The sequence below is a fragment of the Elgaria multicarinata genome, chromosome 8, assembly GCF_023053635.1.
Source record: "Elgaria multicarinata webbii isolate HBS135686 ecotype San Diego chromosome 8, rElgMul1.1.pri, whole genome shotgun sequence".
NCBI lineage: Eukaryota > Metazoa > Chordata > Lepidosauria > Squamata > Anguidae > Elgaria > Elgaria multicarinata.
The window spans coordinates 66,038,718-66,057,049 of record NC_086178.1 but is presented as its reverse complement, the minus strand read 5'-3'; the positions used below and the strand labels follow the sequence as shown (position 1 = coordinate 66,057,049).

The 18,332-nt window shown below is 42.0% G+C and overlaps 1 protein-coding gene across 1 annotated transcript in view; it reads left to right on the top strand.

The window, feature by feature from the left end:
• ABLIM1 (actin binding LIM protein 1) overlaps positions 1–6,212 on the top strand; it is a 201,490-nt gene extending 195,278 nt beyond the window's left edge. Inside the window, exons 23-24 of the mRNA XM_063132700.1 lie at positions 3,390–3,470; positions 4,399–6,212. Coding sequence (XP_062988770.1) covers positions 3,390–3,470; positions 4,399–4,512 — 195 coding nt within the window. The 3' untranslated portion in view covers positions 4,513–6,212. The remainder of the gene's footprint in view (positions 1–3,389; positions 3,471–4,398) is intronic.
• Positions 6,213–18,332: the final 12,120 nt, after the last annotated feature.

Sequence of the window (18,332 nt, the reverse complement as noted above, 5' to 3'; positions counted from 1 at the left end):
ACAAGCCACCCTGAAAACAACCCATCCTGAACAATCCACAACAAGCCTTGGGTTCTCAGAGTAGCTTGTGCCTGGTAAACAAACTATGCTGAAACCACCCTATCAGGTTCAGACAATGCAACAAGCTACTCTGAAACAAACATGGCTCACAACCCACCATTGTGTGAACCCAGTTTCTATCTAGTTCACTTTATTTAAATAGCACTGGTGTTATTGCAGCACATACGGTTCCATATCAAAGAACTTCCTATGTGCTAGGCTTAGGTATTTCTGCAGGCATGTTAGGAACAACAGAGTAGTGCATGGGTGATTCAGCAGACAAAAGGCAAAAAGAATCTAGTGCAGCTGGCCTACAGATGGAGGAATCCAACAGTACAAGGAATTAGAGTTGGGCTACTGGAGTGGAAAGGAAAGTACATGAAGGAAAATGCAAGCATTTTTTTATTTTACCTAGGATGTCCAATGTGCTGCTGTTCCCATTTTGAAGGGGGAAATGAGACTGGAAGAAAAGTAAAATGGCCCAAGCCCCACACTGAGCCAGGTGACTGAGCTAGTATATAAATTCAGGCCAAAGTTTAATACACTTTGTTATAACATAGTGGCTCTCTTAGATGCACTGTAACTTCTCATATCTGTTATTGCCACTGAGAAGCCTAAACAGTAAAGACTATTTTATGGCAAAATATAACCTTTTCTGCATTTTGCTAGAAAACTGTACTGTTCATTAAAAACACACACACACACAGCTGATACACAGTGTTATTGTTGTAATACATGATCTCTGACTTAAAACTCTGAGACTAAATTTCTTTAGTTTACAAGATGATCTTTAAAATTATAGAAAATAAGCAATCTGAGAATCTTGCCCAATTTTGAACTCAAATGAAAATATTTATAAAAGCACACACAGCAACCATGTATCATGACTTTATCAAATATAAGAATGTGATAATGACTTCAACACTCTCAAAGTTTTGTTCATTTTGGCTGTTTTTGTTTTGAAAACCTGTTTCAGTTTCATGCTGCATTGTAACACATTAAAAGCCCAATGTAATTAAAGTTATATAGTGGAATGAATTGTATAACTGTGTGATTGTCTGATTCTTACTACTAATTCTCTTCCAAACTGTATATACTACACATTCTTTAAGTAATTACATGCAATAAACTAAATGGTATATGTTTATTGATGACTGTATCTTCTTTATTGTGCTTCTGAAATCTTCACAGTGTAGCTGATAATGAAACAAGTAGTATAGTCTCAGTTAGTTCCCACAATTTCATTGCCAGTTTTAAAAAATACTATAAAAGTCTTCAAGGGGAGGAAAGATGGTCTATAAGGGGCATATGGATCGTGTTCTATTTGAAGGGCTATCAGAAGACACTCCCCTCTTTGAAGGGCTGTCCTGTCCAAGTCCTGTTTAAAGGTAAAGAACTATTAAAAGGGAGACCAAGGGTCTTGAAGTTACCCATCAACAGTTCTCACCTGGACAGCAGACTGAGCAGGAACACTAGTCACCTGGTCTCATCTTCCCCACTGTATTGAGATGTATTGTATAGAAATCATTTCTACCTTTGCATCTATACATAAAATTAGCATGTGCAACTTGATGTACACTTCTTTGGCGATGCATTTCCTTGTCTTTGGCAATGTGGAAGTGGCCACCCTAAGTTGGACCTATTGCGTACAATATGTCACAGAGGGAAAGATGTCCTGTTCTTGTTATTCATGGTCCCTCTTCCTGGGTATCTTGATAAACCTAGAAAGGATAAGAGGGTCATCAAGTCCAAAATTCTTGCTAAAATGCAAGATCCTCTAGATGTTAATCCTGCCCCCTCTCTAACTAACCCACCTAATGGAGAACATGGTGCACCAATAGAAGAAATGGCCCTAAATAAAGTTTCAGAAGGTCGTGTGCAGCAGTTTCTGTGGAAAGGGAGTTCTCAAATTTAGGTGGGGGTTGAGTGATTTGCTTCCCCCTTCATTGTGTTTTGGGAGGCAATTTGTATGAAAATGCCACATGTCTTAAGAGGTGCCTCCAAGCAAGAAGCCTGCAAAGTTTCAGAAGGATAGGTGCAGGGGTTAGGGACTTACAGTAATTAAAAAACAGTTTAAGCTTTTTTTCATAATGAGGCCTGGTGATGCTGGAAGAATGGCTATTTAATAGTAGCTATTAAAGGGCAGTGATTGGAGAGGAGAGCTCCTGGTAAAATGTGTCCTGTGATTAGAAGGGGACCTGTCAATCACTCAATACTGCTCCAAACCCCCCCCCCCCCCCAGGGTTCAGAGAAAGAAAGCAAAAGATTACAACTGTGCATCTTGACACATCCCATAACTTGAATGTAGGGTGGGGTGGAAAGGAGGGAGGAAGGGCTTAGTAGCTAGAATGTTGTGAGAGCAAAAACTATCCCTTCCTTAATTTACCTGCTAAAAACATATATTAGGACAGTGGTTTTCAAACAAAACTTTCTGGGATCCCTTCCCTCTTGAATAGTTTGCTGAGGAATCCCTGCATATTAAAGATGGTGTTGAGTATGTTTTAGGGTGCACATTCAGAACATCTTCCATACTCTAGGCCTGTTGAGTCTCACCATTATGAATCAGTTGTGCATCTTTGAACACATCCAGCACTCCCCTTTGTTCTTACATTGCGGAGGAGGATGGGTATTGGACAACAAATGATCATGGAGGCTGCAGTTATATACCCACTTACCTGGGAGTAAGCTCCATGGAAAAAAATTGAGTATTCATGTATAATATTGCAGTGTAACAGAAGCTTGTCCACCATTACTCATCAATAAAGAGACACCTAAAACATTTCTGAGTAACTCCAGAGTTTCTCTCCAAAGGATGCTTCCAAATGGGGGCCTCCTAATGCTACCAATTAGAAGTCAGCTTTTCCATCTTTTTCTCCTTAACAGATTTTCTGTGGTCAGAAAAAAGACAGAAGAAGCCTTTGGAAAACATGGGAGGGGCCATTGTCTGGGCCCCTATAACATTCTATTAATGAGGCAGTGCAATGGTGTGATAAAAGTGTTGTCTGGAAACACTCAACCGCCTTTGAAAATGATTGTATCAGCAGAAAGCTTAGTTGATGAATTGGTAGAAATGTGGAAATCTGTCCCGCAGCTCCACACATTCTATTTATTGTGATTTTGTGCAAAAATGAGCTGGTGCAGACATCATCCTAAGTATGGGAGTTAATTTTTCAGTAACAAGCCATTTGAGGAATCACTGGAAAATGGTGCATTTTGCATCCAGGTATTTAAAGCAGCCTTTTAGTGAACTTACAGTTGTCTTCCAACAATGACCACGTTATGCTTGTGAACTTAACATTTTTTGTTGCACTATAAATTCTACATAAATGCCTCTTCTATACCATTAACAGATATTCCCATATGAAATGCTCATGGTGACCAACAGAGGGCGAAGTAAAATTCTAAGAGAAGTGGACAGAACCAGGCTGGAGGTAAGAGGACTTTTGCTGTAGTAGTTACTGCTCTGTTGCTAGAAGGCCTTGCAGGGACATGGGGCTTGTTTGTTGATTTTAACGGAACTTTAGAAAGGAAAGCTTCCTACATGAACAAGAAATAGATGGCTCTTTTGTTTCAATGGCATGCTTTAGCTAAAACAGGAAAAGCCCAGCAGTTAGTTTCATAAGATGAATTAACAGTGCAACCCTATACATAGATACTCAAAAGCAAGACCAGTTGAGTTCAATGGGATTTACAGCAAGGATAGTGTGCATAGGATTGCAGTCTGAGTGGGCTTGGTGTATTTCCATATATCATCTCTATGTCATGCATGCAAATGTCATTCCATGATCAAGCATGAGGTGTTGCATATCATGCGTCTAAAAACTGTAAGAAAGGATAAGCATTGCTGGATCAGAAACTGCAGCCCCTGGTGTTGCAACTTAAACATTCATTAGGAGGCGAATTGGGAGCGAGAACACCTTCCCTATTAAGCTATGGCATTCCCCTTAATCCTGCTGCAATCATTATTAGACTGCTAAATGAGATACCTGTAGGACATTAGTCTTCAACAGGTTGTTCAGACCCAACTTTGGCCTGGTTACGTTAAACTATGGCTTTAACCACAGTGAATAAGGCAAAAAGCCTTATTCACCGAGGTTAAAGCCATGGTTTAAGGTGTCTTCTGAATGGGACCACTGAGTCACTGCCAGAACTGAGGTGAATCGCAAAAGCAACACTACCACCATACAAGTAGTTAGTTTAAAAACCATTAATATATGGTGGCCCAAATCCATGTTTGGGCTAAAGGAAGGTCCCAGCTCTAAGAAGGTCAAAAGCCACAGGCCACTGTTGTAGGAGGACCCAGGCCTCCTGTCTTATACTTTTGGACTGACTCCTGCTGTTTTTCTTGTCTTTCTTTAGCGTCACTTAGCACCCGAGGTTTTTCAAGAAATATTTGGAATGACGATACAGGAATTTGATAAGTTACCTCTCTGGAGGCGCAACAACATGAAGAAGAAAGCCAAACTCTTCTGAATCCTTCTGCCCCTTTGAAGAGGGGAAAATATCACATATAGGATAATGTATTATACTTAAGTGCAAACATTTTTTGGAGAGCAAACACTCAAGGAGGGGTGGGGGAAGGGGGGAGGAAAAATCTGAGGAAGGCACCTATATATGCCTTCTCATGGCGCAAGGGCTTGTCAGGCTTGCCAGAGAGCTGTGGCACAAAAGTGCCCATGTTAAAAATCTCAGCAGTGGTTTTCATGCATTATAACATTTTTACATGACATATATACCCAAAGTGAAGCTGCTCTGCCTTCTCTATTTTCCTCTTACTTGCTTAAAGGTCAAGGGGACTATATTGATAGAGCCAGGAAGTGCCCATAGGACGCCAAGACACAATGATGTAGTCATGATCTCTCCAAGGAATGAATGGATATATTCTGTCGTTGAGGAAGGAATCCGGTGTAATATATTTATCCTGTGGGCACAACCGTTGCCATTAACTGGCATTGTTTTCAGGCGGCCGATTTTTTGCGTCAACAAAGCAGGCCGCCAAGCCGGCTCTCCTCCGCTCTGCTGTGCACCAACCAAATTCTTTGAGGACAAACTCGCAGCTTGCACTTGCACCTACCTGCCAGTGAATTGCCGTGTTTTGTGGTCAAGTCTTCCCTCTCCATTTCCCCACCTTGCTTTAATTAATATAGTTCTTGCTTTTAAGCCAGTTCATTGAAAGTTAACAAGAGCAGCGAGTGAGCAAGAAGAAGAAGAACAAGAAGAAGGGGGTTGGTTTTCTAGTTCTATAGCAGTGGTGGGGAACCTCAGGGGCCAGGGGACCAATTTGGCCCTCCTGAGTCCCCAGATCGCCATCGTCCTTTCCCCCTACTACTGATCATTCAGTGGTTTCCTGGCTTTTGTGCAGTCCCATTCTAAAAGGTTAACATGCCTCTCCTAAGACTTCCTTACTGGCAATAAGACCTTTAAGGTGCAATATGCTGGTACTTTTTTGTTGTTGTATTTTTGGCCCCACCCTCTTTGCCTTCAGCACTGCCTGCCACTGAGAGCACCTCTGAAATGGGCTGAAAGAGGTTCCCCACCCCTGTTCTACAGTGACGACAGTGTTTCAGCAGTGATTTCCAATGTAAGCCACAGTGAAATACAAGCTTAGGTTTCATTCAGATACCGCCTTTGCCATGTGGGAGTCATTGTGCCACAGCCTGGCCACAAGTTGCTCTGATAAGTTTTGTTTTAAAAAAAGCACTTGCGTGGGCCGGCACATTAGAGTAATTACTTCTCATACCTTTTCCACGTGTCTTGTGGTAGCAGCATGGGAAGGAACCACGCCATCATCCCTACAAACATGACTAGTGTGGGGTGGGACCAGACTATGCCAGAACAAGTCCCATCCCACTGCAAAGGGAGCATTAGAATCTGAACAAAATCTGTTGGGACAGACAGATGCGATTGGCATACTAGCTTACTATACTGCTGAACTCTGGAACTTGTGTGAAAGAAAATGATATTTAAACTATTTTATGGAGGAAATGCTACACGACCAGGCACCTCTCCTGCCAGGCTCTGCTGCTAAAAAGTGACAGATCAAACCACTTTCTTGTATGCACTGATGACACTGCACAATATATCGAGTTAAGCAATGTTTGGTTTGGTATTATTCATGTCACTACAGGTGCATTCCTTGTAAAAACGAGCATGAGTTCTACTTTCCTTTAATATTCCAAAGCTGCAGCCTAGTTTAGATTGTTTATTTCTCCTCAGTGCCTGGAAGAAGGGACACCTAGAGCAGTTTCTGAGTTCAGTGAGGCTCATTCGACTCCATGCAACCTTTCCCAGAGAGTATTGGGGGGAGGTGGCTTCCATCGCAGAACTGCCTAGAGGGTTGCACACATTCTGTTCAGTTAAAACACGTACAACTTCTTTTGACAGAATCTGGAGCAGTTCCTTGCCAACAATAGGCTGCCCTGATACGTTCATCTTTTACTTTGAGTGTTGATTGCCGCCAATTGAAGGTTTTACTTTTTTGTTTTCGATGGTGTATGCAGATTTCACATTAACACTCCACTTACAGCACTATCCTATACATGTCTACTCAGACATATTCAATGAGGCTCACTCCCAGTTAAATGTGTATAGGATGGCAGCTGTAATCACTACAAGGCCTGCAAAGGCAGGACTTTTACTGCTTTCTGCTGTTAGACTTAAGAGCAAAGCATGGATGAATACAAATAGCCATTTGCCAAATGGTAATGATACTTTATAAGTTGATTATCTGAGTCTGAAACAGATGACAAAACTACTGCTGGGTATGCTCCATCATAGCTGAGCTGTTTATATTATCCTGTGATAGAGCGGATTTTATCCACATCAGGTACAGATGTGTGGAAGACTGTGAGCTCTTCTACATGAGGCATTTATTGTGTGCTCGTAATACCTTACTCAACGTTGTTTATGGGTTCTTTAGAATGCATTGTGATCCTCCAGTTTTGCCTTTGTTTTTTCAGAGCATTTCCCCAGGATTTTTTTAAAACAGGAAAAATGGGGCATTATTTCGAAAAGCGTCATTTTTACTTGGGTGTTTGCACTATTCCACTATAGCACAGCTCCACCTAGAGATTAGGCAGCAGAAAAGCAGGAAAGAAAAAGCTCTTTGTGTAGTGCTCGGATCACAATTCTGTGACAAACCCAATTAATAGCCTAATGTAGAAAGGCCCTGTGTGGTAGAACACCCAGTAAAGAGATGGTAAAGTGTTAGTCTTCCCTAATGTGGGATGATGGGAGTTGTAGTCCAACACATCTGGAAGGCACTAGGTCAGAGAAGGCTCCTTTGTGGGTTTTCTGTCATGTCCTGCCAAGGGGTGAGGCCAGTTTTAGCACACTTCCACACTGAGACTCTGTGGAAATGGTAACACTTTTCCCCCCACTTGGCAGGATCATCCTGATGACCAGCTTATTAAGTGGCTACATGGCACATGATCACCAGGCAATCTGTATTTCTCCTAAAGCTGAACCTTATAGTATAGCAGGAGGTGAGTGCATCTGTAGCAGAATAATAAAGTCCCCAGTTCAACAAGGGAGGACCATCAGGTCCTTTGAAAAGCTATACCTCTCACCCATTCTCATATGTCCCAGGTGATGTTATCACTTCAAACAGATTGATGCAGCATGAAGAGCCTTAACGAGACTTTCAAACTACAATGTATTTTTATGTTTAGTTCTGATAATAGCCACACTATGTTATTAGTTTGTGTTGACGCGTCTGATCAGATTAACTGCAATTTACAATCAAAAGGCCCAAGTGGACTGATGGTTTAGAATATGAAATGTTGATAATTGGAGAAATTTATTCCAATAGCATACATTGGACTGGAAGCCAATCAATTGCACAAGAATATATGGGCTGCCTTCTTCCTTTGCATGCTATTGCCGCTGCCACCCCACCCACTCTCTTTATGTGGTTTGGCAGCCTTTCTACTTTCCTTCCCTTGGTGCCACTGCTTCTGTGCAATGAGCTCTGGACAGACATTTCTATTCAGTCTGCAGAAAGGGGCGGATGTAGCCCATCCTGATTGCAATGCAACAAATTAGCCAACTTGCAGCCTCATCAGCTAGAGTCAACCCTGTGTGCGCATTCTGTCTTCCTTTTGATTTCAGGATTCGTTTCTATCTTGAAACAATTGGGAGGGTTGCTTTTTTTTCTTCTTCAAGGCATGGCATCCATTCCTTGTGGTGTCCCAAACTTTGATCATTCTTCCTTCAGCTGAGCAGTTAAATGCTAAACTGGATGAACTACTTTTTGCATGGTTGCTACTTGAAAATATCCCACATGGTGCCTCTAACCATGTGGGGAGACGATCATCTGTAGGTACCAACCACATAGAATTTCAAGTCCTACCACCCCCTTCCATTCTTCCACGTCAGTGTTGACTCACTCCTTAGTTCTTCTCACCTCTAATTTTACCACCTCAATTCCCAGATGGGCCAATCCAGGATTCAACCCATCTTTTAACTTCTAGAAAGTAGCGATGGTCAGTGTAATTTGGGAGGTGCTGTGGTGTTCCCCTGTAATAGAAATGGCTAGTTAAGACACTTTCTGTAGGCACTGCAAAAGTACATTGAAACATACTCTTTGAAACAAAACACTTCACATGTCTGGAAAGACAGATACAGATAAATCCTTTTCCATATTAAAGACACACATCAATCTTATGATCTTGTATTTACCAGTAGTTACCAGTTCCTGAGCTGTATAGTTCTGGGGGTGCTTCCAGGCTGACACTTTCTAGCACTACCCAGTTCAATGCTCTTCCACAGTAAGCTACCGTATTTCTTCGATTGTAAGATGCCATCGATTGTAAGACGCACACTAATTTCACTACCACCAACAGGAAAAAAGCTTTGATTCTAAGAAATAATAAACGCACCCGCGATTCTAAGACGCACCCCGTTTTTAGAGATGTTTATATGGGGAAAAAAGTGTGTCTTAGAATTGAAGAAATACAGTACATGTGGAATTGCCATTGACTTTCCACACATTGAAGAAAAGATATGTATGTGTGGTTTTGTGAACATTAAAAGGGCATTTAAAAAACACACACTGATAAAATGTTTTTTATGAGAGAAAGGTAATAGTGAAGATGTTCGGAAATAGATGAGTAGTGATAGGTTCCACCACACCAGGAACGGCCCAAGACATTTTGCTGCCTAAGGCAAAGGTCAAGATGGTGTCCCCTCCATTCCATGTAGAAAACTGATTGGACTTGCTGATGAATCTTTCTTCAACACTAGCAATGGGACAATATCCAGCACACCTAAAGTTTAGCTTAAGGGGGCATAAGGCAGGCCATGCGGCCCATAGCTCTCTCCTCCCAAAACCCGCTGCTGCCTCCCAGCATCTACTTCCTGATGCAACTGTCTCACTCTGCCTAATGGTAGAACTGGCCCTACTCCCCCTCCGTCTCCTGATTACTGTATATGACAAAACCATATTCCCTCTTTAAAAAAGAGTGGGGGGGAAGAGTAGCACTAAGGCAGCCTTCCTGAAACTGTTGCCCTCCAGTTGTGTTGGACTTTGACTCCCATTATTCCCAGCCAGCTGAGAATTATGGGAGTTGCAGTCCAAATGTCTGGATGGCACCAGGTTGAGGAAAGCTGTGCTTCCATCTTATCAACAGTAGCAGCATCAAGCTTTTCCTTGGTCTAAAAAGAGATAGAGGAATTACAGGGAAAACACGTGAGGATAATGATTAGGTATGTTTTAAGGTGGATTCCTGCATTGAGCAGGGGGTTGGACTCGATGGCCTTATAGGCCCCTTCCAACTCTACTATTCTACGATTGTGTGATTTTATGGCTATGTCATGTAGGTGCCTCATAAAAAAGTGAGCGAACAAAGCATGGCTGTTCCATAATAAATGCTGATTGTGTGGAAGCAATCCCAGAATGCAGATGATCGCTACAGAAGACTTTATTAGATTTTTGGCACATCTTTAAGCATTATCCTTATATAACTGAAATGAAAACTCTTCAATTACCTCTGGTGACTGACTTCTAATGGTGCTCAACTAAGGGATTGTTTGCCCACACTTCTCTTTCAGTTTCTACGGCTTGATGCAAAATGCAGCTTACTTAGTGGAGAGAGTAGATTGACTATTCCAGTTAACTTTTTTTCCATGTTCCATGTTTGCCATCTTCGCCCTAATAAGAAACTCTGTAGTGGGAGGTAATGAACAGGTGTTGTTTTTTCTAGCATGGAGATTCCATGAGGGGGGGAAAGCAGCACCAATTGAATTTCTGCCTGAAATGCAGCTGCTAAAAGCATAGAATCTCTGCTGGGGAAAATGGTGGCAACTCTAAAAATGCCCTTCTTGAATTCCTGCCTTTTAAAGATGGCCAAATAAGCATAGCTTAACCCCAAATACCAAGTCAAGAAATATGAAAATACTTCTGTCTTTCAGGTAGTTTTGTAAATTCCTCCATTGTGCAAAAAGTTTTCTAACAGGGAGGAACAATTACATTTATTATTACATCCGTATGATGTTCATCCATGTGTGCAAATGATAACTCTGCATGAGTCTAATCATTATTTTCCAGTGGCCCATTAACATCAACAGGGGTTTTGGTAATTAACATCATCCAGCTGTGGAGTGCAGCAATGTGAATCCATGACAAATTCCTATTGCTGTTAGATTTTGCACCCAAGTCTGTTTCTCCAAGTGTAATGGATATTGATTCACATCATCTATTTTCCAAACTAATCTCTAGTCAATGAATCCAATGACGTAGTCGAGGTCTGATGTAAATCCCATGGAATTTGGTGGAAAGCATCTCGATATTGGGCTCTTTCCCAGCCAGTAAAATCAGGGAAGAGCCTTTGTCAAGTGCTGTTTATTCCCATAGGAGCACTTAGTATTATCACTGGCACCATTTGGTGCAAAGTAGCATCCATTGCCCACAACAAAACCCCTTGTAGCGAGGAAACCTTACCACTGTTTTGTACGAAGGTCACTTTAATGAGATATATTTTTCTTCATTTTTAACCACAAGCTTTTAAATTACATGTTTCTTCCCTTTCCTTGACCAACCCATTTCCAGAATTCACATTTTTCAGTTTCCTCTCCTTTTGTTGCCCCCCCCCCACACTTTTGTTGTGGGACACCTGATTTGGTGCCTCTATTTTAAAAACAACAACACACCAATTCCTGTCTATACAGTGAAATCTGCTTCTCTGCAAAACCAAACATTGTCATCATTGCTGTTCATCTCTTCTATCATGATGCAAACATCACCCAGCCACTCCAGTGCCACTATAATCTACATCACTGTTGTACTCAAAACCAAGTAAAGCAAATAAAAGTTTTGAACTTTATTCTTACCTTGCTCTTTGGCTGTTCATTTAATGAGTCCGTCCAGGTTCACACTTCCAACATCTTGGAATAAAATCAATTTTGTGCCGACAGATGTTGCAGCTTGGGACAAAGATTCACTTCTGGTGAAAGGTTTAACAGGAACACAGAGGATCTCTTGGTGGAGGGGCTGGTAAAAAGACACCTGTCTTGTCTTCAGGCAGCAAGGAAAGCTGATCTGATGGCATGTTTACAGAGAGATAAATCCCACTGGCCCACAGAGGGCTCTAGGCTAAAGCTTGCAACCTACCATCCAGGTCCCCTGGAACTTCAGTCTGGCAGCTCAATGGTGTCTCTAAACCAGGAGTGGGCAGCTTTTTTATGCTGAGGGTTACACTACCTTGTGGTAATTTGTTGGGGGGTCTCCTGTTTATAATGAGCAGGGCCAAAGGCAGTGGTGGACAGGCCATAGCCAAAGTAGGTGGATCAAACTTATGAACCTGCTCTCCTGCCATTTCCTTCGTTCTTTCTTCAGCCCTCCTTTTCTCTCTCTTCCATCATCTGCTCAATGGAGGAGGCACAACATGAGTCAGGTAACCCCCTCAGGTGCTGCATACAGTTTTCTCCTCAGGCACTGCATCCAGGCTTTCTCTGGCTATTGAGTGTCTGGGGAGCAAGGAGCTGGTTGGGGAATACTCCCCAGAGCCTCCCTGGTCACTGGGAGAGTCTGAGGTCCACTCTTCAAAGTCAGAGGCCAGGCTGGCAGCACCTCATAGGGATTGAGAGGATGGTGCAGGATCCAAGGTGGAGGTCCGGGAACTGGTTCTAACTCCTCTGTTTTTCTTTCTGAGTGGGGATTTGCTCCCAGTCAATGTATTGGTGATCATGAAAATGGAAACTCCCTAGGCATAAATTGAACTCCTCAGCAAATATGACCAACTTTTATAAGAGCATGTTAAATATGTTCAAGAATCACAACAGAGTCAAAAGTACATGCAAGTCCATTATTTCTCCACAAGCATAGAAAATGAGTTTATTGAGCTACTGAGAGCTGATACTGTCCTACTGGCTAATTTCCAGGCAGCATTGTTTTTGAAACTTGATGAGATTCAAAATGCCATGTATTTTTTCAATCATTGTTGATGCAACTCCAGATTTTTTTCATAAGGAACACTACAATGTTAATTTGATATATTATCATTGTAGATAGTTTCTGTTTCACTGCATGGGATATCCAAAACTACATGGTCTCCATGGATTGATGATGTTCATCATGGATTGATAGCATTTGAATTCAGTGAGAAAGGCTTGAATCTCTCAATCTCACTGCACAGGCTCAAACTGAACTTCAGTCTTTTTAGAAGCACATCTAAATTTAATATCTTTATGGATGAACTCACTTACAATGATCCACCAAACTAATCTGGTAATTGAAGCATGCAATGCTACACTTGATGATGGGAGGGATAACATTGAAAATCTTTTCAATGACATTTCAACAGATTAATGAACAATGGGATGAAATCCTGACTAAATCCAAATTAGTAGCACAAAATACTGGCATTTCATCTGAGTTCTGTGCCCATCACAACCTATGTACTGAAGCCAATGCTGAGCAGCATTATAGGGCCAATGTCGTCTTTGTAATAATTGACTTTAATCAGGCAGGTCTTAAACATAGATTTGAATCAGTGCAACTAACTTCTACCATTTGGGGGGGTTCAACAGAAAGAGTAATGAAGACGTCCTCTTTGGCAGCTGAATGATTTCAGCAACAGCCCTCAAAGAAATCTCAAAAGATCTCATTGACAAGGCCATCTTCCTCCACAAAATATATTCCATGAACTTCATGTTGGATTGTAAGTCAAAACAATTGCTCCAATAATTGCTGGAGTTTATCCCAATATCATAACTGTATTGCAAATTTTTGTCAGTTTGCTTGCATCAGTGGCTTCAGGTGAATGTATCTTCAATGTGTTGAAGCAGATAAAGAACTAGCACCATTCAACTATAGGTCAAGAACATTTGAATGCTCTTGCTATGCTTAATATCAACTGTGACGCTGCATGAAAACTAGATTTTCCCTCAATAATTAGAGCATTTGCACAGAAAAAGACTAGAAGAGAACTGGTTAAATTAAATTATGTCTTGGTGCCTTATTTTGATTTCATGTGTCATAGTTTTTTTTTAATTTTTATTATGGTTAAAGGCCTATGTGAACCCCTGAGAGGACCTGGCCACAATTGAAATCTGAATTGGCACCAGATATGTCCATACTAAATTAATAATCCAATGATGCATAGCTCCGCAATGCATGATTGGATGGACATTTAGTTTGGCCCTCAGATACTGGAAGTAAGAGCTTTAAGCTTCAATATGTTGGCATTTTTGGCCCCACATGCTTTGCCTTCAGTCCGATTCCTCCACTGAAATTTGGACCCTGAGAGCTTCTCCAAAAGTATTCAGCCCTCAGGCTGAAAAAGGTGCTAAATGTATAGGTTTTGGGAATAAATCCCCTCTTAAATTTGTTCATAGGATCCCAAATCCCTATTCTCAACTGAAGCATTTGGTTTCTGTTTCTCATCACGTGTCCAGACAAATTTAATATTGGGTTGTATCCAATGATAGTCCTACTTACAATCAACCCAATGAGATGAATAGGACTTAAGTTAGTCATGATTAACTTATCTTAAATTAAATTAAATTATCTCTCCAGCTGAGAGCCCCCTCCCTCCTGCTACCAACTGTCTCTGGGGAGGCCACCAGTGAGGGAGGAAGCAGCAGCCAGGCACCTCTCCACCGTACCTGGGTCCAGCTCCAGCTGAGAGCCCCCTCCCTCCTGCTACCGACTGTCTCTGGGGAGGCCACCAGTGAGGGAGGAAGCAGCAGCCAGGCACCTCTCCACCGTGCCTGGGTCCAGCTCAAGCTAAGAGCCCCCTCCCTCCTGCTACCAACTGTTGCTGCAGAGGCCACCAGTGAGGGAGGAAGCAGCAGCCAGGCACCTCTCCACCGTGCCTGGGTCCAGCTCCAGCTGAGAGCCCCCTCCCTCCTGCTGTCAACTGTAACTGCTGAACTTTGCAACTAAGATTGTAGTGCCTGAATTTGCTTTCCTCCCCCCCCCCTCCTCCTCCCTCCCAATCCTCTTTCCTTTTGTGTCATGTCTTTTAGATTGTAAGCCTTTGGGCAGGGACTGTCAAGAAATACTTTTGTAAGCCGCCGTGAGAGCCTTTTTTGGCTAAATGGCGGCATAAAAATCCTTAAATAAATAAAATAAATAAAATAAATGGGTTTACTCTAAGTAGGACTAACACTGGATACAGCCCATTCATGGTGCCAGAACATCATAAAGGCTTAAAGTAGGATGTGCCAACCACTACATCAGCAGTGTCACAAAAGAAGATGGCACCACATAGGCAAATGTCTCACAGTATGACATGGACAGGATCTACACAACTGCTTTGAAACAATTTATAATGGTATTCACAACTGTTGGGGCCCAGGACACACTCCACATACAGTTTCCAAACCATTTTCAAAGTGTTTTATCCTGGTTGGTGTAGAACTGGCCATGTTTAGAATCTTGACACCAGTCTACAATACCTCAGAACTGAACATATAATGAGTTTCTGAATAACACTCAGTCCAAAAGCCAAATTTGCTTCTTATTTGAGAAGCCAGAAAGTGAGCTTGAAAATTCAGCCCTTCATTTCAAATTATGCTTGCCACACCATAAAGTAGCAGTTGTTATCATTTGTTGTCATCCCTAACATTTGTCGATATTCCTAGCAATAATGCTCCAAATGCTTCTCTCTATCCATCCTTTAATCTCTATACTTACTTAAAGGCTTTTCATCACTTTTTTAAAAAAATCCAAACTCTAAAAGCCTGGTTTTCTTTCCTGTTTCCCTGATACTAAAATAATTCTGAGTTTCTGACCCCTGAGTAATGATTGAGGAATGCATTACATCCCCCAACACAGCAAGGCAGCTGGTAAAGCGAATCTTCACAGCATGTTAAATATACAGAGAATGGTGCCAAAAAACGAGATCGAATTGAAACACAGTCAAATGTCAGCATTAATTTGCTGTTAAATATTTGTGGCTCCTTGAGACCCACTTCCTTTAGGAACTGCAGCATAAGTCTCTAATGGTTTTTCCCCCCTTACCACTCGCCAAAATATCTCCAGAATAAAAAATGTTATTCCCGCCCCCTCCATCCCCTGCTCCATATCAGTATACATGTTTGTTCTGTTTGCTTGTGCTTCTATCCGGGTAGAGGCTGGGAATAAAAAAGGCTTTGATCCTTTTTACAGGATTATTGTTATTTTTATTGCGGAAGAACCTAAGGGCCATGTACTTACTGTGTTCTGGGGCTTGGATAAAGGGAAAGAGTGGGTAATTGTTCTAAGCAAGGAATGGCCTTTTCAAATTATTCATGTTTGAGCTCCCAGAATGACAAGCAAAGTCCAATATTTAAGTGGGTTTTGGTCAGCTGTTGAACTGCTACCTCTTGGTAGAATGCTATCATCTGAACCAGCAATTTAAAGGTATGTAAGAATATAGAACTGTAGACATAATAAAAATTCCAGTAATGGCTTACCAAAGTTCCTATGTTAAACTATTAAGAAATAATTTAGGATGCAGGAAGCATAGTAAATCAAATACTCTGGGGTTACATCTTCATTTATTTAATATATTTGTATCCTGCTTTTCCTGATAGTGATAGTTAAAAAATCATAAAAAGAATACAGAAACACAATCATTCTAATAGAAAATGAAGATAAAACTCTATAAAATATTCCCATTAAAATGTTAGAACCACATGCATCCAAAAGTTAGAAAATATTAAAACCACCTGAACACGTATGGTTTGCTACTAAGGTGGCACATACCGTAGCAATCACAATATAGTTTTATCTAGTAGTAGCAGTTTTGAGTAGTAATCAGAAAGGAGAAGCACAAAAGACTTCTCCCAATGTCCAGTCCATTACTCCCTACAGGATCTCCACAGGCTTGAGATGGAAAGGAGAGATGGAGTTGGGTGTAATCTGCATACTGATGGCACTGTACTATAAATCCACAGATAACCTCCCTCAGTGGTTTCATGTAGATATTGATACCATGATCTCCTAATTCTATCATATAGCTTAGGGGATGGAATAGAACCCTGTGAGACACCATGGATCAGGGATACCCAGTGCAGCGCCCGTGGGTGCCATGGCACCTCCCGGCACCTCCATGGATGCCTGTGAAGCTCTCCAGTCCCCGCCCCCTTCAAAGCAATTCTTTTTTAAAAAATAAACACCTTGGAAACCTTTTCTATCCCCCAAAGCTCTATAGTTCACTGTTTCTCACCCTCTTAGCCTCTCGCCTTGCTCTTTCCCCTTCGCTTTCCTGTTTCCCCCTCTTTGCCAGCCTCTGGCCTTGTTGTTTCTCACTCCACCTCTTTACCTTGCTATTTCCTCCTCCCTACCCAGCCACTAGCTTCACTATGACCCTGTTCAGATGACACTCCAAGCCACGGTGGTTAAGCATTTTGAACTAAACATTATGGCTTAGTGTGTCATGTGAACCATTCCTAACCCCGGTGGCTACATAACTATGGTTTAAACACACTCACTAACCATTTACTGCAAAAGGGTTAGCAGCCTAATCATGGCTTAGCATTTTGTCTGAACAGGCCCTATTTCTCTCCCCCCTCACTTCCTTAGCTCTCTTTAGATTACTCAGGCCCCCACAGTAGACATTATGTGACTACCCACATGGGTGCTATTCTATGGTGGTGTCCACAGCAGTTTCTGAAATTGACAAATGTGCCCACAGGTCCAAAAAGTTTGGGGACCAGTGCCACAGACCATTGGTCAAGGTATTGAACAAGAGTCCATCAGCACCATCTTCTTGTATTTCCCCCTAGGCAGGATCAGAACCATTGTAACAATATGATTCCAGTCCCATCCTGGTCAATTGATCCAGATCAAAAGCCACTGAAAGGTGCAGCAGAACCAACAGTAATGTATTCCACCCACCCACCGCCCACCCCCCTTTGAAGTTTCCAGCATAGGCAATCCACATGAGTAAGGAAGAGTGTTTCTGTAACCAAAACTAACCAAGACAGATGAAACCGACCTAAATAATCTGTATCATCCAGAAAAGGCTGGATGTGAGACCACCAAGTGCTCAATTACCTTGCCCAAGAATGGTCAGTTTGAGTCTGGGTGGAAAATAGCCAATATGAGAGGGGCTTTCCAGTAGCAGCTTCACTACTGCCTCTTTTAAACTTCTTGGCACCACATTTGCAGGGATGCCTTTACAACAGGGGTGCAGAGCCCAGCCAACTTAGGGTCCTCATCTGGTCCTCTGTGGTCCCCAAAAAGCCACAATCCCTTCCCTGAGCAGCACCCTCTTTGTTCTAACAACCAGTCATTTGGTGGTTCCTGCATTTTGTACAGCTTTCCTCATTCTAAATTTTTTTAATGCTTTTTCTAAGGCTTAGTTGGAGCTTTAATCTAAACTGTGCTGATAGTTTAGGTTTGGGGCCTGCCCCTTTTGGGTTCAGCCCCACCCACTATTTCAGTGACCCCCCCCCCTCCAGCCATTATGGCTGGCTCAAGGAATGCTGGGAGTTGTAGGACTTTTTTCCTTTCTAAATGTGCATAGGATTGTGCCCTAAGTGTGTTTGGCTGAATGCACTTAGAAGTTTCGACGCAATCAAGAATCCTGACAAGGTACATCTGGGGGAGCTTGTCAGCCCTTGTTCAGAAGAATGCCTTGGTCATTCCCCTTCTGGCGGGTTGTACTAGCCCAGACCGGCAAGGATCAAGCACATATGTGGTGGGCCTCAACTGTCCACATCCACAAATCAAAACATATCCATCACAGTCGCTCAAGCAGATGCAAAAACTAAAAAAATAATAATATGTGGCTCTTCCTACCACAAGAAATTATAATAGTATTATATGTGTGTGTGTATCAGCATCCAATGACAAGTACATGTAG